At 61.2% G+C, this 26,366-nt stretch overlaps 2 protein-coding genes across 11 annotated transcripts; both read right to left on the bottom strand.

The window, feature by feature from the left end:
- Positions 1 to 1,086: 1,086 nt before the first annotated feature.
- Positions 1,087 to 19,430, bottom strand: EPS8L2 (EPS8 signaling adaptor L2). 8 transcript variants are annotated; one of them, XM_070457935.1, is made up of 22 exons: positions 19,336 to 19,430; positions 16,980 to 17,010; positions 16,790 to 16,845; positions 15,969 to 16,033; positions 15,595 to 15,669; positions 7,694 to 7,855; positions 7,172 to 7,321; positions 7,003 to 7,082; positions 6,781 to 6,923; positions 6,629 to 6,699; positions 6,369 to 6,495; positions 6,124 to 6,212; positions 5,918 to 5,992; positions 5,531 to 5,679; positions 5,287 to 5,416; positions 5,065 to 5,177; positions 3,646 to 3,751; positions 2,941 to 3,054; positions 2,621 to 2,690; positions 2,330 to 2,510; positions 2,053 to 2,185; positions 1,087 to 1,980 (listed from the first exon to the last, which is right to left on the bottom strand). In XM_070457935.1, the coding sequence occupies exons 2-22, from the start codon at positions 16,991 to 16,993 to the stop codon at positions 1,897 to 1,899; spliced, it is 2,187 nt and encodes a 728-aa protein (XP_070314036.1). In that variant the 5' UTR covers positions 16,994 to 17,010; positions 19,336 to 19,430; the 3' UTR covers positions 1,087 to 1,896. The 8 variants fall into 8 exon arrangements, with proteins under 8 accessions (XP_070314036.1, XP_070314034.1, XP_020767815.1 ...); XM_070457933.1 differs by having other exon boundaries at positions 16,950 to 17,010; XM_020912156.2 differs by lacking the exon at positions 15,595 to 15,669 and having other exon boundaries at positions 16,950 to 17,010; positions 19,336 to 19,428.
- A 1,614-nt stretch (positions 19,431 to 21,044) lies between these two features.
- Positions 21,045 to 26,312, bottom strand: TMEM80 (transmembrane protein 80). 3 transcript variants are annotated; one of them, XM_020912209.2, is made up of 5 exons: positions 25,665 to 26,312; positions 23,780 to 23,799; positions 22,948 to 23,041; positions 22,767 to 22,859; positions 21,045 to 21,969 (listed from the first exon to the last, which is right to left on the bottom strand). In XM_020912209.2, exons 1-5 carry the CDS (start codon positions 25,681 to 25,683, stop codon positions 21,764 to 21,766), a joined length of 432 nt encoding a protein of 143 aa, XP_020767868.1. In that variant the 5' UTR covers positions 25,684 to 26,312; the 3' UTR covers positions 21,045 to 21,763. The 3 variants fall into 3 exon arrangements, with proteins under 3 accessions (XP_020767868.1, XP_020767865.1, XP_070314041.1); XM_020912206.2 differs by having other exon boundaries at positions 22,948 to 23,020; positions 23,299 to 23,799; positions 25,665 to 25,725; XM_070457940.1 differs by lacking the exon at positions 25,665 to 26,312 and adding an exon at positions 23,299 to 23,366 and having other exon boundaries at positions 22,948 to 23,020; positions 23,783 to 23,796.
- Positions 26,313 to 26,366: the final 54 nt, after the last annotated feature.

Here is a 26,366-nt window from a genome sequence, read left to right on the forward strand (position 1 = left end):
GAGGCTGCCCTGGGAGCTGGGGGTGGTGGTGCTCATGCCTGCTCAGGGGAGGGTCTCAGCCAAGCAGGTGGGCTGGCAGTCCTGGCCCAGCAGGGGCTGTGCTTTCTGGTGGAAGGTGGATGCCCAATTCTCCCCTTTCCCTCTCAAGCTCCTTGTCTGTGGGACCCCGCCCAGGCATGGGAGCAAGGACCCTCCCCCCGAGGCCTGGAGCTGGAGGGAGCACTTCCTTCCCCAGGAAGAGGGCTCCATGGTGGTCAGTCCCCGTGTTGCCCAGCTGGCCTTGGCTGGGGGGCTGAGCCGGACCGATGTGGGCCAGCATGGCCTGTCCCAGCTGCGAGTCATCAGGGCTTCCGAGGCCCAGCCCGGCGGGGGACAGTCCCCTACTCCCGCCATCTCCCACCCTGAACGGCACAACCAGCCTCTGTGTCCTAACGTCCTGTGGCTGCCCACCAGGCAGAGACCCTGGAACCCCAGGTGGGTCCTCCCCTGGCTTTGGGGGTACACGGGCTGGCAGCAGGTGCTGCGCGCCCCCTCCTGGCCTGCCGGCCGCTTCTCAGAGAGGCCAGCAGAGGGCGCCTCAAGCCGCCGCCGTGGGTGGGCGTGGTGCGGTCTCGCCGGCCTGCCAGGCGCCTGTGCGCGCCCCTGACCCCTGCCTTCAGGGCCCCAGTCCCTGCGCCAGCCCCATCCTCGCCAGCTGCCTGCCCCGCCCCGCGGGCCCACGCCCTCTCTGGGGCCCCTCCCGTGGCTTGGGGCTCACCCTCCGAGTCTAGTTTCGATCTTGACCCCGTGACTCATGCCCCCTCCCTACTGGAGGTTTGACAGACCGGCTCCCACCCCTCCCATCGGCCTTCCGGACCTCGGGGCTGGGAGAGCCACGTTCCCGCAGTAGGCACGCAGCCACAGCTCCCAGGAGTGTCCTCCAGGCCCTCCCGCCCGGGTGTGGAAGGGTGAGCAGCCTCACCGGAAGGTCCCCAGCCCAGCCTGGCCACTGCCTGCCTCTGCCCAAAAGCTTTCAAACGTGCAATCCCAGGGGGGCTCCAGAACACACAGTGACCCCAGCCCACCTCCAGGACACAGACACGGGGCTGCTGGGAGACTGAAGGGGTTTAATGGCGTGGATCCTGAGCCTGGGTCACCTCTCCTCCTTGGGGTGTGACCCCCAGAGTCCAGGGCTCTGAGACTCACCTCCTACCGCACAGCAGGCCTGGCGAGCAGGCCTGAGACCGGAGCTCCGCGGGGGCTGGGAACAGGTGTGGGGGGTGCTGGGGACAGGCGTGGGGGAGGGGGGTGAGGGGCACCCAGGGCCAGTCTTCGGGTGAATAGGGTTCAGTCCGTCCTCGATCCTCCAGGCGGTGAAGGAGTACAACAGGCATCCCACTCCTGGGGGGGGGGGGGTGAGGTCCCCCTCACACCCCGGCCACCCCAGGAGAGCAGTGCACTAGGTGGCTGCTGAGACGGTCTCCGCCCACAAGGGGCACCAGCCTGGCCAGCTCAGAGCCAAGGGCAGCGGGGTGGCTGAGGTCTGCTGCCCTCGGCCTGCAGCCGGCCTTTCAGAACAGCAGGGGTGCGGGAGCGGGTGGGGCCTGAGTAAAGGTTCCTGCCGGCTCTGGGGGTTCCTGCGGCCTCCGGGAGGGGCGGGGGACCGGCGGGGCTGGGGCTGGGCCCGCACTGCTCCAGGCTCAGGGGGCAGGTGGATGAGGGGCTGGCACTGCCTGGCGGCAAGTTTGGCTGCAGAGAGTGTGGGGGCCCCGGGCGTGTGCGCGGGGGCAGCGCCGAGCCCGAGGTCAGGTCCCTGGGGCCCCATCCAGCGTGACTGTCCATCTGAGTCCAGGGTCTGAAACACGTCCGCGAACAAAAATAACACTCCAGCCGTGGGGCTCGTCCCCAGCTGCAGGCCTAACTGTCCTCCTCTGTGCGCCTCTGGGTCTTGGAATGGAACTTGCTCATGAGCTCCTCCAGCTCCGACCCACCCTGCTGCTTCTGGGGGAGAGGGGGGCGTCGGTCAGGGTCCCGCAAGCCGCCATCCCGGCACCACGGGGCGGGCGGGCTCACCTCTAGGAAGGCCTTCTGCACGGTGAGTTGGCTGTACACACGGGCGCCCTCCTCCCCGCACACCTTCCGCAGTTCATCCTTGTTGAGGGAGAAGAGCTGTGGGCCGGTCAGGACGCCCAGGTGCTCCACGACCCTGCGGGGCGAGCGCCAGTGTGAGCACAGCCCCGCTCACTGAAGGCCTGGGCCTCCAGCCGGGCACCGGTCCCCCGTCCCCCCTCCCCGCCCCGTCGCGCTCACCGTCCCCCCCCACACCCCGCCGCTCAACGCCCCTGCTCACCGCGCGCTGAAGGCCTTGGCCTCCAGCCAGGCGCGGACCTCGCGGGGCCCAGACGCATGGGTGAGCGGCGGGGGCACCGGCTGGCTGCGCTCCACCCGAAAGGGCCGCGCTGGCTGCGCCCGGATGTTGCTGATCTTCTTCACCAGCTCGTCGTTGACCTCGTCCATGTGCTGCATCAGCTCTGCGGGCATCAGGCGGCTCAGACCCGCGCCGCTGGGACCGAGGGCTCCCCTCCCCCGCCGCCTCCCGACGGGATGCGGGGCACTGGGGTCCAGGGGCCCCATCCCTCACCGTCTTTGTTTCCTGCGAAGCTGGGGGGCAGCTTGTGGGTTGGACTGACAGGACCCCAGTATTTCACTCCCTGTAGGGGGAGGGGGGCAGAGCACGGGGTGGGGGCACCGTTACATCAGCTCGCATCCCTCCCCAGGCCTCTCCCCCCACTCCCCGTTCCTCCCTGCACCCCCAGGACCTGCTCCGGCCCCCACCTTCCCAGCCTTAGCCCAGACCCGGGAGCTTTCATCAGCTTCCGAAGGGAGGGGTCAGGCTGGGTCTTTCAAGACCCGGCCCCAACCCCGCCGACCCAAAGCGGGACAGGGCAGACCTCCCCTCACCTGCTCCTGGGGGGCGTCCTCCAGCCGGGTCTCTGCCAGGATGTTGCCGGGCACGTAGCCTGCCTGGCCACTGCGATTCCGAAGCTTCCACCACTGGTGGCCGTCCTCCAGCACCTGCAGGCCCAGCATCCGGCCATCACCCTGGTCCACAGCTCCCAACCCCCCAAGCCACGGGGACTAGTATGGGCTTCAGGGACCACCAGGGGGAGCCCCTCTTTACCAACGGGCCAAAGAGGGTTCTGCAGTCCCCTCTGAGCTGGCCCCACCCGGTCCCATGACGATGATCACACCCTGGCCAGCACCCCTGGCCCCCCGGCCTCCCACCCTCTTCCCGCTCCCCCCAGGGGTCTCCTGAGCCTCTAGCCTGACTGTGGATATAGATCACCCCCGCCCCCGAGCCGCTCCACTTTTCAGTGGGTGGCCTGGATTCAGGGCTGGCATGAAACATGGGAAGTGCCTTGAGGGGGCTCCCGGGTGGATGTGAATGACAGGGCCCTGCTGGGTCAGGGGGCTCCTCACCCAGCACGGGGTGAGTCCTCCTTCATCCTGAGTCCTGCCCAGCCCAGGGGCCCTTGACACCCCTCTGAGATCCCCAAGGGGGATCAGCCAGGCTATGCTGGGGGTGCCAGGCTGAGGACCCAGAGTGGAGCCCCGGGGTCAGGCAGACGCCTTCTCTGGGGCCCACCGCCCGTAGCCCCCACTCACCTCCAGGACTTCATCCCTCAGCACCGACAGCTCGTTGGCGTTGCGGGCCGTGAAATCATAAAGGACCCTGACGTACTTGGCCATGGCTGGCGCAGACTCGTAGCCTCTGTGTGGAACAGGAGAGACTGAGGCCCCGCGCCAGGCTGGGGTCTCTCCTCGGCCTGGGGCAGGGCAGGGCCGGGCGGGGCACAGCTTCCCAGGTGCTGGCTGCCTCCTGTCTGCGGCGCAGAGGCTGCGGCTGTCAGCTGGGATGGAAACTGTGACAGCCCCGTTGCGTCTGGGGCCCCCGGCATGGGGGGGCAGCGGAGGCGGGTGGCACGCGGAGGCCTGTGGGCACAGCAAGGCCCGCCCCAGCCCAGGCCCCCTCAGGGGTCGCTAGGTCCAGCCCCCAGGGGACCCAGCATCAGCTGACCATCGAGGGCCGGGCAGACGCTTTCAGAGCTGCAGCCCCTCTGGCGCTGCAGACAGAGCGTGGACATGCACCGCACCGCATGGGGCGTCCCAGCCCCCGGATGGAGCAGGCCTGTGCCTGCCGCCCATGCTGGGCCATCCCTCCTGGCCAGTCCGCTGCTAGGGCACAAGGGCACTGCTCACTAAGGTGCGGGCTCAGGGCCGTGGGGATGGGGCTGGGGTGGCTCCTGGGGCCCTGGCTGGGGGTGTGTCAGGACGGGCTCCAGTGGACCAGCCAGAGGCTGGAGATCAAAGGATGAAAATGTTTCTTAAGGTGACCCTAGCCCAGGGACCAGGGGCATCAGGCTACTGATGTGGGGTGGAAGGAGAGGCAGCTCCTCCCTTCCTGAGACTGAATCCTGGGGTCTGAGAGGGGAGGTGCTGCATGACTGAGAGCAGAGGATGAGGGAAGGGGAGGAAGGACGGGGCCTCCCCTCGGCCCTGGGGCTGGGAGATGTGGTCCAGGGAAATGCGCATGGCTGGGGGGAGGGAGGCTGTCCCCACGCAGACCCTCAGCCGTCCCCTCGGGCGGGCCCTGAGGCTGGGTCTAAATTGGCCCCGACGGGGCGACTGCGATCAGGGAGACCACTTAAGTCCAGAGGTTTAGTACATTTCTACATGTTTCTAAAGCATAAACGTGGAGACACAGAAAAAGATGACATATTAGGTAGTGGATTTATGGGTGCTTTCGACGTTTCCCCCTCAACTGTACACAACAAAGTTGAAAGGAAACCCAGCTCCAGTGCGGAAACGCGCTGACAGTCGGGAACGCGCCTCTGGCCGCCACCTGGTGGCACTGAACCCACGGCAGCTGTCGCTGTGAACTGCAGCACGCCGGGCTTCCCTGTCCTCCACGATTTCCCCCAGCTTGCTCAGACTCATGTCCATTGAGCCGGTGATGCTGCCCACAGCAGAGCCTCCGTGACTGGAGGGGTGAGCGGCGCCCCCGTCACCCTGAGAGGAGCTTACCTGTGAGTGTGCTGGGAGCTGACCTGGGGGAGGACGTCTCCTGGGGACGTGGACTCCGGACCGAGGCTGTGCTTCGGGGAGTTTCTAAAGGACGGTCGGCTCACTGGAGCTGGCTGTGGGGAAGCGGGTGCCCAGGTTTGGTGTGCGGCAGGGGCTGGGCCAGGAGGGTGGGCAAGAGCAGCGGGCAGAGGTGGGGCCAGCAGGGGCTGCAGGAGCTCTGACCTCGTCGGCGGGAGCTGCCAGCCCCTCCACCTCCCAGGGGGCCTCCTGCAGCACGTCCAGGGGTGGCTCCCAGCCACTGTGGAACCTGGGCACGTAGGGGGGCGCCTGCGGCTCCCGTGGCCACTCGGAGCTGGGGTGGGAGGGCCTGGGGTGAGCTGTGCCCGCTGACCGAGCCAGCCCCGCTCAGGACCCCCAGCCCGCCCCCCCGCAGGACCCCATCCTGGCGTGGCCCGTGCCTGCCTACCGGGGGCGTGTCCAGGTCTCCCCCAGGGATTCCCACAGCGCCATCTCCTTGGGGACTAGGTGGCCACGCAGGAAGCCCACAGCGTCGCGGGACAGCAGGGGCCTGGACACAGAGCGAGCGATGTTTGGGCCACCGCAGGTGCTGACGATCTGGGGGCACAGAGGGGGTCAGAGGGGGCCGCTGGCCGGTCCCCCTCCCCCAACTCCTCCCGCCAGCCCCCTTCCCCCATCTCCCAACCCCTCTACCCCCGGCAGCGCCACAGGCTGGCCCACTGTGTCCACAGCTCTGAGCGTGGATGCCGGCCCCAGCCGACTGCCCAAGGTGGGCACTTGCTTCTCCCAGTCACCGGCAAGCCCCCAGGTCCCCGCTCCCCCCAGCCCTAGGCACCAGGTCCAGAGGTCCGAAGAGGAAGTGCATCAGCTCAGCCGCGCTGGGATTCTGGATGTGCTTCTGCAGCTTGGCCTGGGGGAGGGGAGCAGACCCGCGGGTGGGGGGAGGGGAGCTGGCACACGGGTGCAGGGGTGCGGTGCGGCGGACAAGCGGGGCCCCATCCCCCATGTCAGCTCAGCGGGACGGGGCGGCCTTGCCCTCACCAGCAGGTTGAAGGCCAGCTTGGTCTTCTGGAAACAGTCCACAAACTCAGCCTCCGAGGGGGGCCGTGCCCGCAGCGTGAGGACACCCTCTGGACGGGGTGGGGGAGGGGGGCCGGACTTGAGCCTGGCCCGCCCGCTGTCGCCGTGCCTGGCGGGTCTGGCCTCAGCCTGAGGCTGCCCAGCGGCTCGGCGCACCTTCCCCGCTCAGGGGTCACTCTGCCCCCCGCCCCCGCCCCGCCCCGCACCTGCCGGCCCCTTCTTCCCCTTCTTCTTTCCCTTCTTGCGCTGATTCAGCTGCTTGAAGGCCTCCGCCGCCTTCTGCAGCCGCGCCACGAACCACTCAATGTCGTCCAGAGCGCAGTTGAGGATTTGCTAGGGCCAGAGTGGGGCAGGGGTCAGCCTCAGGCGGCCCGACCCGCTGCAGGGACACCCCCACCTGCTGCCTCTTGGCCCCCGGGCCGTGGGAGGGGCCCGGAGTGCCTGGGGCGCCCCGCGCGAGACCCACCGTCTCCTTCTCGATCCTCTGCGCCAGCGCGGCCCGCGGCTCCTCCTCCAGCGACTCTCGGCGGCGGAGGCCTGCACGGGGCAGAACTGCGGCTGACTGGCCCACCGCCCCCGGCCCCGCTGCCGCCCCCCGCCCCGCCCCGCGGGGCCCACCTAGTTCTCCCAGCGGCGTCAGCAGGCCCACTCGGTTCTTGGTGGAAGGGGAGTCCCCGCCAAAGCGCTGGATGGGGATGGGGGCCGGGCCTGGGGCCGCGGGCAGGATCGACAGCCGCTGCCGGATCTTCTCCTGGTGGCCCCTGAGTCGGACGAGGGGCGGCTCAGCCCGCGGCAGCCCGCGGCCCAGGCCCGCCGCCCCCGCCCCTCCGAGACGCCTACTTGAGGGTCTGCGGCCGCATCTTCTTCCCCAGGCGGCAGTCCGCCAGCGCGCTCTCGATGTCCTCGTGCACGAGCTCCGCCTGCAGGGTGGGGGCCGGGGGGTGGGGGGCGCGTCAGGCTGGCTCTGAGGAGGGGCGCGTGCCCCCGGGGCCCGCGGCCGCCGCCTCACCTCCACCTCGTCGCAGTGAAAGAAGTGGACGTCGGGCTTGCTCTGGTCGGAGTCCTGGCACACGAGCAGCAGCACTGACGGGTAACGCAGCTGGTTGAGCACCGTCTGGCTGTGCCGCACGCTGGGCAGAGGGAAGTTCTCCAGCTCCTCCTGGGGGACAGGCGGCTGGGACCGGCTCATGGGCGTGGGCTCAGGGAGGGGCGCCATGGACACGGGCTGACTGGCCTGCGGCCTTCACGCCACAGACACAGCGCAGAAAGGGGCCCGCACACAGACGCGGCCGGCACCCGGCAAGGTCCACGCCGCTGGCCCGCCTCGTCCAGCCCTGGAGGGCCCTGGCGGGGGGTGGGGTGGGGTGGGGGGAACGTGGCCCTGTGGGGCGTGGCTCCCCTGACTCCAGCCCCGCCCGGTCCTCCCTGCCCTCCGCCCTCCGCCTTCAGGTCCCATAGACAGGCCGAGCTCTGCGTCGCTGCCTGCGCCCGCCCGGCAGGACCAGCCAGCGCCCTCCTCCCACCGAGGTACCTGAGACTCTATATCCAGCAGCCTCAGCGACTGGTCGTTGACCTGCAGCAGCATCTCCTGTGTCCAGATCTTCTCCTTGGAGCTCAGCTGCACCAGCTTCCGGATGGCGTCTTCCACAGACGCGATGGCCTCACTCTTGTCCATGATGAACGTAGCCAGGTGCTGGGTGGGTGGGCAGGGCGTCACCCTGGGTGCAGCCCTCCTGGTGTCGAGGGCCAAGGGCCTGTGCCTTGGGGTCTGAGGGGGCCACGGCCAACCCTGGGGGTCTGAGGAGAACAGCCCTGCCCTGGGGGTCTGAAGAGACAAAGCCCCGCCTTGGGGCTGTCTGTGGGGGCCACAGACAGGCCCCAGTGAACCCCTTAGCAGCCCTGCACACGCCCCCCACCCAGCCTTGTGCACTCATGGGCTCGGGGATGCAGTCCCCCTGGTCCCCTGCAGCCGGGCAAGGCCTCCACCCCTGTCATCTCTGCCCGCCTGGCTGCCCCCAACTCACTCTTCCTTCCAGATGCTCCTGGGTGCTTCCCTCCCTGAGTGCCCCGTCACAGCCTCCCTGTCACCACGTCCCTGACTTGCCCTTTTATTTATTGTCATCTGATTTTTGTGGGGTACCACGCGCTTCTCTGCCTACTGCCCGCTGTCTCCCCTGTGACCAGGCCAGGCCCACGGCAGGCCCCCCTCGTGAATGTGTAGGGAGGCAGTGAGCAGCCCATGGGGGCCCCTGGCCGGCTGGCCCTGCCCGCCCCCTCCTCTCTCTGGAAGCCTAGCTTGGGTGTCTTGTCCTGCCAGGAGCCCCCGAGTGTCCGTGCCAAGCTTTGCTGAATTCAGGAAACGGTGCTGGGACAGCTGGGTAAACACTGACATAAACCCTTAAGCAGGCAAGGCTTAACCACAGAACAGAGATGCGTGAAGGTGACATACTGGGTGACGTCAGATAACCTCAGAACGCTTCTTCCCTGGGGGACTTTGCTCAGCCAGGAAGAAAACCCAGACACTCAGAAGACCAGGACTTCCCTGGGGGTCTGTGGCTAAGGCTGCCGCTGCAGGGGCCACGGGTTCGATCCCTGGTTGGAGAGCTAGGATCCCACGTGCCACGCAGCGTGGCCACACACACACACACAAGGAAATAAAACACAAAACCCATAAATTTGACCTAAAAAAATATTCTGCTTGCGAAAAAAATACCACATACAAAGTTTTAAAAAAGTGAGAAAACACAAATAATAGCTATAATAGATTTGATACAGGTTAATTTTCTTAAAATAGAAAAAGACATATGTATTATAGTGACAGTTCTTACTTTGTTAAGAGCTCTATTTTGTTTAATAATTAAGGATACCAACAGTAAATGAATAAATAATGAAAGAATACGTAAATAAGTATAAAAGATTAACAGCCCAATTGAAAAATTGACAAAAGGTATGAACAGAGACTCTACAGGAAAATAGATATGGAATAACCTTTTAATATAGAAAATTATATGCTGGGGACCTCCCTGGCAGGCCACTGGTTAGGACTCTGAGCTCTGACTGCCGAGGGGTCCGGATTCAGTCCCTGGTCTGGGAGCTTAGATCCCACAAGCCACATGGTGCAGCCAAAAAACAAAAGAAGAAAATTTTATGCAGACTCATTCAATACCAGCGTTGTGGATTGAAGCCGTGAGACTATCCCTTTAAGAATGAGTTTCCCCGATTCTGTTGCCCTTGCTGGCCGGTTAAGACGTGGAGAAGGGGGCGCCTCGCCTGGCAGCTCCGGGAGGAACTGGTGACACTGGACCGGGCCAGGGACTTCCCTGTTATGTTTCCACCCAGGCAACCTGCACATGTGCGGAACGTGGCACAGGTACAAGGCCGCTCCCTGCACAACTCCGAGGCCAGGCTACAGGTCCACGGGCAGGTTGGAGAGGGACCAGAAACACGCAGTGACTGTCAGGCAGAGGGTCTGTTTGCAAAGCATACCAAGCATACTGCCCGTGCGTTCCAATCCCCTGAAGACACAGCCTGTGTCCTCTGACACAGTGGGGTTAAATCAGCAATCGATACCAGACTCGTAACTGCAAACCCTACTAACCGGAAATTGAGCAACACCTTTCTAAATTACTCTGGGTCCACATCTGTAGAGACTGAACAACACACTTTCAAACAAGTGAGTGAAAGAGGAAGTCACCAGGAAAATAAAATACCTAGTGACAAAGGAAAGTAGACACAAAATATACCCAAACTTATGGGATGTAGCAAAATCAGCGCTAGAGGGAATTTATACCTATAAATGTTTACATTGCTAAATGCTTAAAAAGAAGAAAAATCTAAACAACCCATGGGTCAAAGAAGTCACAAGGAAAAGTAGAAAATATTCCAAGTTGCAGCAACATGGATAGGTTTAGACATTATCACAGTAAGTGAAGTGAGTCAAACAAATATATGGTGTCACTCATGTAGGACTACCCTGTGTAGCTCAAGTGGTAAAGAATCTGCCTGCGAGGAGACCAGGCTTCACCCTCTGGCTCGGGAAGACCCCCTGGAGAAGGGAATGGCTACCCACTCCAGTGTTCTTGCCTGGAGAATCCCATGGACTGAGGAGCCTGGTGGGCTACAGTTCATGGGGTCTCAAAGAGTCGGACATGACTGAGTAACTAACACGCATCACTCATATGTGGGATCTAATTTTAAAATACAATAGAAACCAACTTACTCACAAAACAGAAACAGAATCACAGATTTCAGAAACAAGCTATGGTTACCAAAGGGGAAAGTTGGGGGAGGGATAAGTTAGGACCCTGGGATTAACACACTACCATATCTATGTAAAATAGATAACCAACAAGGACCTACTGTATAGCACAGGGAACTATCTTCAATATTCTATAATAACCTATATGGGTAAAGAATCTGAAAAAGAAGGATTATCTGTGTAACTGAAACACTTTGCTGTACATCCGCAACTAACACAACGTTGTAAATCAGCTATACTCTGATAAAGTAAAATTAAAAAAAAATTCTGAGCTGAATAATCAAAACAAGAACATCAAAACTTGCAGGAGACCGCTAAAGGAGTCCCTTGAGGAACATTATAGCTATAAATGAATGTCAGGGAAGAAGAAAGGCAATATCAATGGTCTGAGCATTCTTCTTAAGAAACTAGAAAATGACCACCAGATGAAACCCTGTGGGACTTCCCTGCTGGTCCAGGGTCTAAGACTCTGCAGGGGTGGGTATTCAATCCCTGGTCAGGGAACTAGATTCAAGGAAGATGGAAGATCCTGCATGCTGCAACTAAGACCTCTCATAGCCAAGTAAATAAAATAAATATTAAAAAAGGAAACCAGAGTAAGTGGAAAGAAGGAAATTAAGAGCAGAAACCAACAAACTAGTAAAACAAAGAGAGAAAAATCAACAAAGCCCAAGGTTGCTTCTGAAAAGATTGATGAAATTGATAAACCCTTAGGAAGACTGATCAAGAAAAAAATTGAGAAAACACAAATGATCGATAACCAGAAGGAAGGAGTGGACATCACTAGAGATCATACAGGCATAAAACTGAATTCATAATAAAAGAAACCTTCCCAGAAAGAAAACCCCATATTCAGGGCCTCACAGGTGAATCCTAACAAAAACTTGAAGAAGTCACAACCTTCCATTAACTGTTTCTGAAGACGCGAGGAGCAGCAACATCGCTCCACTCATAAGGCCAACATAATTCTGATCCCAAAACCTACCAAGGGCGTTGCAGGAAGAGAAAACTATAGGCCAATATGCTAATAAATATTAGTGCAAAAAAATCCTTAACAAAATATTAGCAAATCAGTCTTGCCAACACATAAAAAGGATAATAAACCATTAGTAACTGAAATTTATCCTAGAAATGCAAGGCTGGTTCCACATTTTAAAGAAACAGAGTGATTCAGGACTTTCCTGGTGGTCTGGTAGTTAAGAACCTGCTTCCCAAAGCAGGGGACACAGGTTCCATCCCTGTTCCAGGAAGATCCCACATACAAGGGGCAACTAAGCCCACGTGCACTGACTACCGAACCCGAGTGCCTCGGCCCGGCCCGCGCTCTGCCGCAGGAGAAGCCGTCACAATGAGAAGGCCGTGCGCAGCGATGAGAGGAGGCGCATGCACAGCACAGCCGGACCAGCGCCGCCAAGAACCTGGCATGGCTCATCCATTACCATGTAGTACGGACATCTCCACCCAGGAAGCACTTGATGAAGCTCAGCAGCTTTCAGGATAGAAACCCTCAGCAAACAAAGGGATGGGCAGGAACTTCTCATTCTCGTGAAGAAACAGGCAGCTTATAGAAAAGGGAATTCTGGACACTTTCTTCCAGATGGGACACAGGCAAGGATGCCCACCATCATTATTATTTGAGCACTATCCTGATGGTTCTAGCAAAAGCAATAAAGTAAGAAAGACGAAGTGGTTAAAATTAAGAAATTAAGTACTGTATTTTCAGACAAAATGACTCATAAAAAATCCAATGAATCTACAAGTAATTCCTGAAACAGATAAATGAATTCAGTGAAATCTTAGGATACTCAATCACTTTACAAAATTCAACTGTACAAGACAAATGCTACCAGACAACTTGAAAATTAAATTTAAAAAATGAAATAATTTATAACAGTATATAAAAATCAAACACCTAAGGAATATTTTAACAAAGAGCCTTGAGACCTCTGCAGTAAAAAATCACAAAAGAGGCCTGAGAGAAATTAGAGAAGAATAAATAAGTGAAGAGGTGCCATGTTTATGGATGGGAAAGCCTCAATGTTAAGTCTCCCTAAACTGATCCTTAGACTTGACTCAGTGCAAATCAAGATTCTAGCAGGCTTATGGGGGGAGGGATAAAAATGGACAATTTGATTCTAAAATGTAAATGCAAGCCCAAGGAACTTAGAATAGTCAAGAAAACCTTAAAGAAAAAGAAAAAAGATGCCTGATTTCAAGATGGTTAATAAGCTAGGAAGAGGTAAAATTGTATGAAACACAGAGAATCCAGGAACAGACCCATCCAGACCCAAATAGTCAATCTTTGACAAAGGCACCAAAATGATTATGAGGGAGAAAAAATAGCTTCCCGTAACTGCAACTCTCTACAGGGAAGGTTAACCTTGAGTTTCAAACCAAAAAATGAATTTAAAATGGATTATAGCTCTAAAAGGTGGAAGTGGTGACAGAATCCCTCTTTGTGGGCTCTAAAATCACTGCAGATGGTGACTGCAGTTATGAAATTAGCAGATGATTACTCCTTGGCAAGAAAGCTATGACAAACCTAGACAGTGTGTTAAAAAGCAAAGACATCACTTTGCCGATGTCTGCATGGTCAAGGCTATGGTCTTTGTAGTAGTCATGTACAGATGTGAGAGCAGGACCATAAAGAAGGCTGAGCACCTAAGAATTGATGCTTTCAAACTGTGGTACTGGAGAAGACTCTTGAGAGTCCCTTGGACAGCAAGGAGATCAAACCAATCAATCTTAAAGGAAATCAACCCTGAATACTCATTGGAAGGACTGACACGGAAGCTGACGCTCCAATACTTTGGCCACTTGATATGAAGAGCCGACTCATTGGAAAAGACCCTGATGCTGGGAAAGATTGTGGGCAGGAGGAGAAGGGGACGACAGAGGATGAAATGGTTGGATGGCATCACCAATGCAATGGATACGAACTTGGGTGAACTCCGGGAGATGGAGAGGGACAGGGAAGCCTGGCGTGCTGCAGTCCCTGGGGTCTGGAAGAGTCAGACAGGACTTGGAGACTGAACAACAACAGAGCCCTAAATGTAACAGCCTAAACTACAAAGTGGGACTTCCCACGTGGTGGTGCTAGTGGTAAAGAATGGGCCTGCCGAAGCAGGAGACGCAAGAGACTTGGGTTTGAGGTCACAAAGAGTTGGACACAACTGAAGCGACTTAGAACACACACAAACTACAAAGTATCTAGAAGAAAATGCAAGACGTTTTCAGAGCCTTGGGTCAAGCAATGACCAAGTGAATAAGACTTCTCAAGCTCCCCCAAACAACCTAACCATTAAAGAAAAAAATGGATGTGACTGGAAGTCATTAAAAGTAAACATTTCTGCCCGCTTCAACATAGTTAATGCATGTGCATTGGCAAGCCAGACTGGGAGGTATAATCCATATAACTTTAGCTGAATTCAAAGGACCCCCCACTGTTCAATAAGCAGTCTATACATTTCATGTGGGCACAGGCAGCACCCCACGAAGGGTCCAGGGGCCAGGCGGGGCTTGTGACCTGGAGAACTCTCTTCTGTACACACAGCATCTTTGAAATGAGTTTACCAAGCAGAAGAGCAAAGATAGCTGTAAACTCTATGAATTCAGTTTTAGAGGATTCTCAAAAACGCTCAACTGCAGGAATGGAGGGCAGAGCAGTGCTGTTGAAAATTTGGGCGGGGGCGCTGCAAGCAAAAAGGACAGAGCCGCCCGGTGTCCTGAGCGTGCTGGCACAGAACCTCATACTCCAGCCCCTGAGGTCAACTTCGCAGTGTGTTAGTTTGGAATAAAGAAACAAATCCACAAGCCTTGGGCGCCCCCTCCCATTGCCACGGTCGGTCTGATCTTGTCGCCACCTCTCTTTAGGCTTCAGTTTCCTCATCTGAGTGGTGGTTTAGTCATTAAGTTGTGTCTGACTCTGCAATCCCATGGACTGTAGCCCACTAGGCTCCTCTGTCTGTGGGGTTTTTCCAGGCAAGAATACTGGAGCGGGTTGCCATTTCCTTCTCCAGGGGATCTTCCCGACCCAGGGATGGAACCCACAGACCCGCATCTCCTGCAGGCAGATTCTTTCACCACTGAGCCACCAGGGAATGCAGGCGGGGCCACAAACCGCCCACTTCCTCAGCCCTGCTGGCTGCTGGGTGGGCAGGAGAGGTGCCCTGAGCTGGGGTCATTCACAGGCTAGTTTGGACTGAAGTCTAGGAGAAGGGCTGGGAGGCCCCAGTGACCAGGTGGCTCCTCACCAGGAGGGCAAAGTCCCTCTGCGGAGGGCTGCCCTGGGTGCCGAGCCAGTAGCAGGCCACAGATGGCCTCCTGTGCAGGCTGGCAGGAGGAGCCGAGCACAGCACGGCCCTGGGCAAGAGCCCCAGGACACCCTTGGCTCAGTGGACCCGCTCCACAGACAAGAAGGCTGAGGCTCAGAAAGCAGTGACTCATGTGGCTTCTGGGGCATGGAGGGTTCCATGGGGAGGAAAGTATTTACCTTCCTGGTCCAGGGTTCCCCCACCTTCCTGGTCCAGGTGCCCCCACCTTCCTGCTCCAGGTGCCCCCACCTTCCTGGTCTGGGTCCCCCACCTTCCTGTTCCGGGTCCCCCCACTTCCTGTTCCAGGTCCCCCCAGCTTCCTGCTCTGGGTCTCCCCACCTTCCTGCTCCGGGTCCCCCCACCTTCCTGCTCCAGGACCCCCACTTTCCTGCTCCAGGTCCCCCACCTTTCTGCTCCAGGTGCCCCCACCTTCCTATTCCAGGTCTCCCCACCTTCCTGCTCCAGGTGCCCCCACCTTCCTGTTCCGGGTCCCCCACTTCCTGTTCCAGGTCCCCCCACATTCCTGTTCCGGGTGCCCCCACCTTCCTGCTCCAGGGTCCCCCCACCTTCCTGCTCTGGGTCCCCCCACCTTCCTGCTCCAGGGCCCCCCACCTTCCTGCTCCAGGTCTCCCCACCTTCCTGCTCCAGGTCCCCCACCTTCCTGCTCCAGGTCTCCCCACCTTCCTGCTCCAGGTCCCCCACCTTCCTGCTCCGGGCGCCCCCCGCCTCCTCATCCATTCCCACCCTCTTGTCCCGCAGGTTTGGACAGTGACCAGGAACCAGGAACTTGCCAGCTGCCAGGAACAGGAAGGTCATTTAAAAAACATGTTTCCTGGGTTCTAAGTGTGAATCAAAACTGACCCGGGAGCAAAGGCCTCCTGAGCTGTCAGCTGGTCTAGAGTGCGGGCGCCCATCTTTCAGGCTCCGTGGGAGTGGCTGTCAAGGCCCCCAGGAGGAGCTCAGAAGTTGTGTCTGACCCGCCCTCCCGCTCCAGCCTCCGCTGTGGGGCTAGGAGGACAGTTCCCCACCCCCACCCCCCCACCCCCCACCGCCCAGCACTGGGCCATCCCGCCTGAGGGCTGCAGGGGCTCCAGAGCCCATCCTTGCCCCCTGCCACCCCGGGCGTCCCCTGCCGCTCACACTGGGAGCTCCCCGACCGCGGGACCGCGCCTCCCGGGCCTCGAGCCCCTCCTGGGCACAGAGGGCAAGAGCGCCCTGCGGGGTGGGGGGCTCACCTGGACGTGGTACTGCGAGGTCTCGTGCACGATGACGCTGGAGTTGGAGTATTTCTTCCTCTGCTCTGAGCAGGACACACTGTCACTCGGCCCCGCAGGCGGCCCGGGCCGGCGGAGGGGAGGCCAGGGCGGGGCTGCCTGTGGGCCCCTCACGACCACCAGGAGAGGCGCAGACTCTCGGAGTGGGGGCTGGCCTCTCCTGGCAGGACCCGGGGCTCCCTCCGTCCTCAGGAGGGACCCCCAGCTCAGCGAGGTGAAGGCACAGCTGTGCCCGGGTCTGCCCTGGAGTGGGTGTAGGAGGCTCAGCCTCCCCAGGCCCACCTGCCTGGGGAGGGATCTGGTCCAGGCCTTGCCCCAACTCCAAGAGCTGCCAGCGACCATCTCCCTGCCCCTCCCGGGGCTCCTGGCTTTCCAGGACCTGCGTGACTGGGGGAGGGTCAGAGCTGGGGGCGGTGGGGGGGGGGGGTGCTGGCCAGGCCCAACCCTCCGGGAGCAGACACCTGGCACTCAGCCCAGCAGGAGCCCCAGCCTCCTGGAGAATCGGATCCGGTGGCAGAGAGGAGCACAGAGAATCAATATTGATGCTCCCTGAATTATTCGCAAGGCCTCTCCCCTTACTGGCTGCTGGGGGAGGGCTGCTCTGTGGCCAGAGTTTGGGGGCAGGGCCTGAGCACCTGTTGGTTGGGCCCAGGGGCCTCCTTTGGGGGCCCAGGCTGACCTGCCTTCCCTGGTGGGGGCCTGGCACAGCCCTGGGGAGGGTGGTAGGGAGAGACCCTCCCTGCTGAGCTGTCCCCAGCCTCCTGTTCTCAAACCTCACTCACCAAACAGGTCCTTGGCACTCATCTTGGGCGCACCGTCAGACCGGCCCAGGCTTCCACTGCAGAGGAGGGGCTGGTGAGGGCGGGGCCATGCCGCACCCTCCCTGGGGACAGCTGGACTCGTAGGGGTGTTGAGGGGCGGGCGGGTGGGGCGGGGGCTCACTTGGCAGCACCCGGGCAACAGCTCACGGACCCTGATTGGCTCATGGCGTCCTCGATGGTGGCTGGCAGGAAGAGGGCAGACCTCAGTGTGGCCGGAGCCCAGGGCTTGGTGCCCGGCCCACACCTGAGTGGACAGGGGAATCAAGTGGACCCCTCGGCCAGACCTGGACCCGGCCGGGGCCCTGCCGCTCCCTTGTGGGGCCTAGGTCTCCTCCCCACCCCCCAGGCCAGGGCCTGGCCGGATTCCCCAGGGTGCCTGGGCAGGTGGTCCTCAGGGAGCAGAGCCCAGCCTTCTGGACACACCAGGCCCAGTCCTGCTCCACGTCCCAGCTGGTGTTCACTGCACCCCCATCGCTCCTCAGACCATCGGTCCTCCACAGGGACCCCCAGGGTGTGCCAGCAGGGGGGCCCCACCCCCAGAGGCTGTCTGGGGTAGAGTTTTGAGGAAGATGTCCCCGGGCTGTGCAGGGGCCTCAGGAGAAGCAGGCGCTTTCCAAGCGGAGGGAAGAGCAAGTTTAAAGACCCTGAGGCAGGTGAGAGCCAGACAAGGGAGGAAGGAGCAGAGGCTGAGGTGGGAGCCCGGGGAGGGAGGCAGGGGCCTGGGGACACAGAACCCAGGCTGAAGCCGGAGGGAGCCGCCCGCTGGGTGCCAAGCAGAGCCTGTGGGGTTCTGTGCTCCGAGGGGACCCTGGGGCCCACACTTGCTCCCAGCAGATGTCATCGGTGACGCCATCCCTCTGCGGCTTCAGCGTTAGGGGCCTGCAGGCTCGGGTCACAAGCCGGGGGTGCTGGCACCCAGGGCAGGGACTGCCTAGGACTTTCTGGCTTGACCAGGTTCTACCTACAGAGAAGCTCCCAGGAGGGCTGAGGGACTGGGGGCTTCAAGTCACCCCCCTACACGTCCCCAGGGTCTGGACTGGGCCAGACTCCTCTGTCCATCTCTCCGCGGAGAATGTCCGGAATGCTTCTGACCTCAGTAGGTGAACCGAAGTGTTTGTTTAGTGGGACTCCTGGCGGGCTAAGCTGAGGGTGCTGGGCACGTGTGTCCAATACACACACACACACACCCCTGGGTGAAACCCAGGCCTGTGGGCGACACCTGGGTTGTTCTCTGGCTCCCTGGGGAGGGGTGAGGGGCTCAGGGCTGGCCAGGAAGGTGACTCCAGGCGCTGGCATCTGGGTTGGGGAGCAGCTGGGTGGGGGGCCGCCTGCAGGGAGGGATTGGGGAGCACAGGCCTCGGCTGGCTGGGGTGGGGCGGGCACTGGCCCTGAGGGCCGCGGGCTGCACTTCGGTTTCACTGTGGCCATTTTCCGGGTGCACGGGGAGGACTGCATATTGTGCCGGGTCAGGCCTGGCCGGGAGGAGGCCCCAGCAGGGTAGGGAGGGCGGAGGGACCAGCTCCAAGTTCAAATTCCAGCTCCCAGAAGAGTGACCTTGGGGAGGAGTCAGCTTGAGACCGGGGAGCCAGGTGGGGCCCTGGGTCGGGGGAGCCCCTTCGGCTGGCCTGTGCCAAGGCCTGGATGCCGCAGGCACTGCTGGGCGGGGCAGGAGCCACTGCTGCCCTGGGCAGGGCCGGGGGAGGCCTGAAGGGGCAGGGCTGGGGCGGGTTAGGGGGTCCTGGGGTGGGGCTGCCCAAGCAGAGGCGGAGGAGTCGCAGCCAGGCCCTGCCTCCCAGGACAGCTGGGGCCATGTGGGGGCAGGGACACAGGTGGTCAGTGGGCACTTCAGAAGCCCGGGAGCCCTGCCCACCGACCTCCCCTGCCACGGCAGACACCTGAGACACAGGGGCTGCCCAGGTCAGGCCAGCCCAACCCGGACAGGAGGCCCCCGGCCCCTGACGGCAGGGCCCCCAGCTTCCTCCCGCCCTCCACCTCCCACTTCCCAGACTTGACCAAAGGCCTGACCCTGGACTGGGGCTCACTCCCCGGGTACCACACCCAGGAAGCCTGCTGGTACCTCGTGTCGGCCCCAAAGGAGCCCCCAGCCTGCCCGGCATCGGGGTAGGGAGGCGGGGTCCGAGGCCTTTGAGGGGCAGGAGAACCCCTTCTTTTCTGGAGGAGGGGCTTCCTCCTACTGAGCCCAAGGGTTGGGAGGGGCTGTCTGACTCAGAAGCCACTGGCTTACAAACATCCCCAGCTCACGGCGCCGCCCCAGAACCAGACGGGGCAGGCCAGGCCGCAGGCCCCGGCTCCTGGCCGCCAGCCCAGGGAAGGCCCCTCTCGCGGATGCCCCGGGCGTCCCAGCCCGGCCTGTAGACCCAGGCGGAGCCCCGCATCGTGCCGCCACCTGGGGAAACCGAGGCCCGGGGACCCGCCGTCCGTGCGCTCGGCTCCCGTCGCTCTAGCGCCGACCGGGTGCGGGCGCCGAGCGGGGTTGGGGCGCTCACCTGCTCTTCTCGCAGCCCCGCTCCTGGCCGTCCTTGCGCTGGTCCCTTCGTCCGCGCGTCCGCCTGCCCGTCTGTCGGTGCCTGGCTCTGAGGGAGGGACGCGCGTAGGGGCCGGGGCGGGGCGCGGGGAGGAACCTGAGCAGCAGGTTAGAGTCACCTCGCGCGGGCAGGCCCTGGGCAGGGGCGGGGGCACGCGGATGCCCCGCCCCCTGAGGCTCCTGGACAGAGCCCCCAGCGCACACGCCGTCTCCCTGCGCGAACTCCACTGGGAGAGCGGGGGCCGCCGGTGGGCGCGCGGGCGGGGCCGCGAGCCCGTCCCCCGCGGGGGTGCGCAGAACGGCGCACCTTGACGCTCAGAGGTCCTGCCGGCAGGCCGAGCTGCCTGCGGAGCCCCAGGGAGGGCAGACCTGACCCTGCTAGGTGCCCCCAGCCTCAAGGCCCTAGGACTCGGGGACCGGAGCCCATCCTCTTCGCCTGATGCCCCTCTGGTCTGGAGAGGGCGCCAGGGCCGTGCTTCGGTCTGTGAGTCTCGAAGGTAGGACCATTGGTCAGAGACCCTGAAGTCCTGTGCCCTGAGCCGGCCAGGCGGGAGGCAGGGAGGTGTCTGTCTTTCTTCACGCAGGCCAGCCCAGGTGGGCACTCCGTGAGGGGTGGGGTTGTTCCTTGGCGGGGATTGGGATGCCTGTGGCCCAGGCTGTCCTTGAGTGGCCAGGCAGTCGGTGTGAAGGGCCTCCAGACAACAACCCCCTGCCTTAGGCCAAGCCCCAAGCTCTGTCCATAGTTCTGTCTTTCCTCCTCCTGAGCTGACCCTGCAGGATGGCGCTGCCCACCAAGCTGGGTGAAGAGGAAGTGGAGAGGAGGGCAGGCGCCCCCAGGGCTCCCCCATTGCTCCTGGGTGTGGGGAGCAGGAAAGTGTGTGGGGGGTGCCGGAGTCCCAGGGTCGAGGAGAGCCGGGCAGCTTGCCTGGAACCCCTGGGGAAGGAGGCACCCTGTCCTGGAATGTCTGCGACACTGCCCCTTCCCACACTGCAGGGACCTCCCTGCCCGCGACCTGGGGTGCCAGGTGAGCTGCACAGGGGTGCAGGGAGTGGCTTCTTCCTGGGGCCCAGCCCTGCCCCTGAGCCCTGGCGAGGCCTAGCTTCCTGATTCTCCCCCTCTGCTGACAACCCAGAGGGGAAGGCAAGCCTGCCCTCGCCCGCTCTTCCTGGAGGCTGAGCCTGAACAGGCAAAATGGGAGAAGGGAGCCACTGAGGTGGGCACCCTCTGCTCCTCAGAGCGGGAGAACTGACCCCCTCAAGGATGCAGCTGGGAGCCTGGAGGCCCAGACTGCCTGTGGCCACCTCGAAGATGGCGTGCCCTGTGGCCAAAGTGATGGGGGTGTCTAGGGCCTGGCCCAGATCCTCGGGAGGGTCTCGAACCCAGAAGGCATCAGGCGTCTTGCCACAGGGAGCAGCTGTGGCATCCATGGAGGCCCCCGGAGCCCAAGAGGGGTGCAGGGGGTGGAGCTCCACCGGAGGCAGAGAGGCGCTCCCGCACCCACTCACCCCTGAGGACAAGACCAGTGGGGTGATAATTCGGCCCTCCTCGTTGAGGCCAGCCCCAAGGAGGCCCAGGCCGGCAGAGTGCTGCTCCACAGCCACTGGGCCTGGGCCCTGATGGACCTGGGCGGAGGGAGAAGCCTGGAGGCAGGTGGCTTCAGTCAGGAGCAGTTCAGAGAGGTACAAACGTTCCTTTATTTTAAAGATACAATGAAGAGAAAATATCTAGATATTCAAGCACAGTGTTATTCTAAACAGAGAAAATGTGCAACTGAAACAAATACAGGAAGGTCACTAGAAAACACCAGCTCAGGTTTCCCCGGGAGCACTCACAGAGGATCTGTGAATGACACAAATCCCCAGAGAACGCTGCCGCCAGCTCCCCATGTCTGCGGTATCCGGATCACCTTTCCTCAGAAGCCCCAGGCAAAGGGGGATTAGGCAGCCAGCGAGTACCTCCTGTGGGAGGCAGAGCCCAGGACCCCCGAGCTGCCCTGCAGCTGCAGGGGGAGCACAGAGCTCCAGCCCCTGCCTGGGGTGGGGCGCCTTGGACCCTAGGAGGCTCTGACCTGGCCGCCTGCTTTCTGAAGGGTCTCAATCATCCCGCACCCCAGGGGTCACCAGCCAGAACCGGAACCCTCTCAGTTTCCACCCTCACCCTGCCCCCCGAGCCTGCCCAGGGCTGCCTGGCCCTGCTGCAGCACTCTGTTCTGCCCTGGTGCTCAGCCCCACCTCTGCCTCACAGACACCCTGATGCAAACACGGTCTCTCTAACACTGTGGCTGGTGAGTACGAAGATGCCCTTCCTGCTCAAAGTGACAGCCGGGGCACCGTCTGCCCTGAGGAGGGGCTCCTGTCCAGGGCTGTCCCACGGGCCTGGCACTGTTCGCCTAGCTGAGGAAGGCAGCGATGGCCACCACCTCCAGGATGGCCTCCAGGCTGTGGAGTGCCAGGAGCGGAGCGCCGAGGGCTGCGTCTGCTCGCAGCACCAGGGTCTGCCAGAGCAGGAAGTAGGCAGACAGCAGGGCGCCGCCCACGGTGAGGACCAGGCTGGCGGCCAGCGGCACCTCGGCCTCCGTCAGGTTGCCCGTGGCACCTGGAAAGCAGAACAGATGTGATGGGCGGGCAGGGCCTTCCAGACACGGGCACCCGGAGGGCCCCGGTGGCATGGCTGTGAGATCAGCGCCAGCTTCTGACTGCCATGCCATGTCTGAGGGTGTCAGGGAGCGATCCTGAGTGACCGGCAGAGGGGACGGGGGTGCCCCTCCTCACTGAGGCTCTGCTCTGGGTCTCCAGGTCAGCAGTGTGGAGGGCAGAGGGAGTCTGGATCTCTGAAAGTGATCCCAACTGTTTTCTGACAGCTTTCCCTAATTCCACGTGAAATGAGAGGATTTTCTTTTAAATTTCCAAAAATGTTTTACTCTGCGCTGCCATTCTGTAAGGTGTCACACACACTTACAAGAAGACAAAGCAGTGGCACATCTCATAAACCAGCGGGCAGGCACAGAAGATGCCCTGGGGCCCCAGGGGTGAGGGGCGCCTGGGGCAGGGCAGGGGCAGAGGCCGTTTGTCACCCACCCCCTCCTGTGTCACATGCTCGGGGGCCCCGGCTGTGCCTGCTGTTCTATCTGCCATTCCAACAGCAGGAGGGGAACACACAGCGTGACCTCATTTAAGAGACGTGCTTGAGTCTGTGTGCCTGCGACTGGGAGTGGGGAGGCCTGGGCCCTGGCGGTGAGCTGTGAAGCGGGGAGGGGGCAAAGTTCTATCAGGGCTTCTGCACCATGGGAGCCTCAGGACAAGAACTGTGATATACAGTGACACGTTTAAAGGTTCCATGTAAAGCTAGCAACGCTGTTATCTCAAGTACCACATGGTTTTCAGTCAACTCACCGAAGTATAAACGAATTGCTTCCAGAATCCCCATCAGAAAGAGCAGAGTCAGGTCGAGGACCAGGTAACTGTGAGGATAAGTGAAAACCTGACCTGGAGACAAACCAGCAACAGAGCAGAGCTCTCGTCACAGGTGCGAGGGCGCCCACACCTTCGCGCTGCCTTTTCCCGCGTGACTTACTTTTATACACGAGCAGCAGGAGCGTAGCTAGGAAATACAGGGCATAGTACGTTCCACTCAGGCAGAGCAGCATCTGCAGCGGGAGGGACGAGAGCTGGCCAGCAGTTAAGGACTCTCAGGCCCGGCAGACAGCCCTGGCGGGGCACCCGCCCCAGGGAGGCCAACAGAGGCCCTGAGGCGGGCAGGTCCAGCCCAGGCCCCTGCGGGTGGCTATGGAGACCTGACCAGCAGCCCCTGCCAGGCTTCCAGTGCCAGGCCTCCTGTGTCACCTCGCCTGGCAGGGCCGCTGGGGGATTGGGGGCGGGGCTGGGCTTCTCTCCCGGGACATCCTCGCCCGAGGACCCAGCACACCTCTGGTGACAGCAGGCTGGAAGCGGTAGGTCGGCTTCCAGGTACATCACCCTGATCTGGGTCCCAGCCTGAAAGCAGAAAGTGACTTTTCCTCATTTTGTTCAAAGAAAATGTCTTTCTTTTAAGGGAAGGGGGTGGGGGTGGGGGAAACAGTTAAATTTTTTGCCCAGAGCTTTACTCAGCTCTGAACACTTGTCATTTCTCTAAGTGTTCCAGGGGAGGGTTTTCATTTTCCTGTGCCTCCTGGGTGGGAGTCAGGCAGCTGCCCCCCAGCGCGGGGCTGAGCAGGAGGCACGGTGGAGGAGGTCTGTCAACTCTCTCCACCTGGCAGGGGAAGCCCCTCCCACTCAGAACTGACAGGACAGGTGGGGGTGGGGCTTAAAGTAGCAAAAAGCAGGAGCCAGGAGCCAACTGCAGGTGCCGTGGGTGGAGGCCTGAGTCCTGGGCTGACAGAGGGCCAGGGGACCGAGCAGCAGGATACCACCGTGGAGGAAGCTCTCCCTGGAAGAGAAGGAACCAGTCAGGGAGGCCCCAAGTCTTGGCCTGTTCTGTTGTCGAGGACCACTGGCCCACAGCGAGGATCCTTTCCAACACCTCTGCACCTGTCATCCCTCCAAGGAGGATCTGACCACCTGCTGTGCTGAACCTGAGGCTGGGAGACAGGGCGTCCTGACAAGGTGAAGCCCGGACCCAAGCCCGAGGCTAAAGGCCAGGACGGTGGGATCTGCTCCATCGCCGGGGAGGAGCCAGACGTGCAGCTTTCTTGTCTCCTGTGGCTTCTGCACACTGGCCACGTGAGTGCAGATGAAGACCTTTTCTGATTCAGGTTACAAGTCTTTGTCGTTGATAAGAAACATTTGCTTTTCTCTAGAATTTTATTCATAAAATTAAATCTCTTCCTAAATAAGAATTTCCTAAGCCAGCAATCCAGGTTCTTTCCACCCCTCTCCCACCGCACAGCAGTTACGCCTTCTCCCTGCATCGTGAGACGACAGTGGAACTCAGAATTTGCCAGCAGCAGGTGGGACGGTGCTTTCTCCCACGCCACGTCCTCCTTAGTCCCAAGCAGGCAAGAGAGAAACCTTTGGTCTGAGTGAGCTCTGGGGGGAATGTCAAAGGGTTAGACCCTGCTTCCTGGGCAGATCCGAGGTCCTCCAGGGAGTCTCACTTGGGGAAGAGGTCTTAAGTGGTCGGAACAGGACATGTGTGACAGAGAGGCAGCAGGTGCTGAGTGCAGGGAGCCAAGGTGGGTGCCAGCACCATCATTAATAAAACCCACATGGCCATATGGAAAGAGTCGGCTCTATGCCGGATGAGTTCTTTTCCAAGCCCGGGTAAGCTAAGCTGCCTCACTACCTGTGGCCATTTGGGTGGACTTCCTGCTAATCAGGAGTTTCCTCTCTTCTGACCCTTCTCTTGATAGTGTGCTGCAGAACTTCAGATCTGCCGGCTGCCCACTGTTACAGACTGAGACGGTGGGCCTCAGGGAAAATATGCTGTAGAAAAAAACTTCAGCGATATAGGATTTAAACAGTTAACGTCAGGGTAGCTACAATCAGATACAGTGTTCCAACGATTTCGGGCTTACAGAAAAAGGCTCATTCTTACTAAAGAGAGCCGGGGTTTTTAGGACTTCGCATTTTTTGTCAATGATCTACTGCAATAACAATGAGGCTGTGAACAGGTGTCCATGTTAGTCACTCAGTCGTGTCCGACTCTCTGTGACCCCATGGACTGTAGCCCGCCAGGCTCCTCTGTCCACAGGACTCTCCAGACAAGAGTACTGCAGTGGGTTGTCATTCCCTTCTTCAGGATATCTTCCCGACCCAGGGATCGAACCTGGGGCGATTGCAGGCGGAGTCTTTACAGTCTGAGCCACTAGTGTGTCAGAAGTTAGATGCAGAAGCAAAGAGAACAAACGTCTTCCCTGTGGTGACACAGGAAGGGTGTGAAGGGACCGTGCCCTGGTGTGAACGCGATTTTCACCGCGTGAGAACGCGCAAACCTCAGACCGTCGGCCCGGCACCTGTCCGCGCTTTGGCACTCCGCGGCTGGGAAGCCCGGCGGGCGCTCAGAACGCGGACAGCGCCGCCGTCAGGCTCGGCGCTCCAGACCCCCGGGGCCGGACGGCGGTGCGGAAACGGCTCTCCCCTTGGGCCGAGCGGGGGAGCCGGGACCGCACGGCCGCGGGCCCGGGAAGTGCTCTGCGGGCGGCGGTCTCACCTTGTGAACACACTAAGTCCACTGGTTAATAACATGCGCGAGGTGTCCCCGCACCAGGAAGAACCGAACCAAGCGGACCGCTCTCCCGGGGCGCCCTCCGGGACCTCCCGTCCCCCGCCCCTCAGTCGCCGTCTACCGCTCACCTCGCCGCGGGGACGCCATCTTGGCCCCGGGCCCCGCCCCGCTCCTGCCCGCCCCGCCCGCCGAGTCCGCCGCGATCCCGGCAGCCTCTCGGCGCGGGACTCGAACGGAATCCCTTCGGCCATTTTCGCTTCTGCTCCCGAAGGGGCTCGACGGCGCCGCGTTTCGAGACTTGATTCCGAACCGTGCCCGAGGCCCGATTAGCCTGTCCGACAGCGCTCGGGCACTTTCGGCCAGGAGGAGGGGGAGAGCCGAGACGCGAGAGGATCTCGGCTCGGGAGCGTTCGGCTCCTCTCGGCGCCTCCTCGGGCGGGCTCGGCTCCCGAGGCGGGCGGAGCCGGTGGCGCAAGAGTCTCTAGGCGGGGCAGCGCCGCGTCGGAGGCCGGCGGAGTCGGCCTCACAGTAGGTGCCCTTGCCGGCTGGGGACACGCCGGCTCGGCCTCCTGAGCGAAGAGGAGGCCTGGCGCGGAGCCGCTCGGAAACTCTCGGGCGGCCTCGTACCAATTCGGCCTGACTCGGCTCCACACTTCGGCCCACTTCGGCCCACGTCGGCCCTCGTCGTTTCTGGACTGCGGGCCTCGGCTCGGCTCGACCGGGCCGCTTCGTGCCGGTTCGGCTCCTGTTCGGGTGGCGCCGGCTCGGCTCGGCAGCTGGCCTCGGGCGGCCTCGGCTTGGCTCGGTTCAGCTCGGCTCGGTTCGGGCGA

The sequence above is a fragment of the Odocoileus virginianus genome, chromosome 28 (genome assembly GCF_023699985.2).
Source record: "Odocoileus virginianus isolate 20LAN1187 ecotype Illinois chromosome 28, Ovbor_1.2, whole genome shotgun sequence".
Lineage (NCBI taxonomy): Eukaryota > Metazoa > Chordata > Mammalia > Artiodactyla > Cervidae > Odocoileus > Odocoileus virginianus.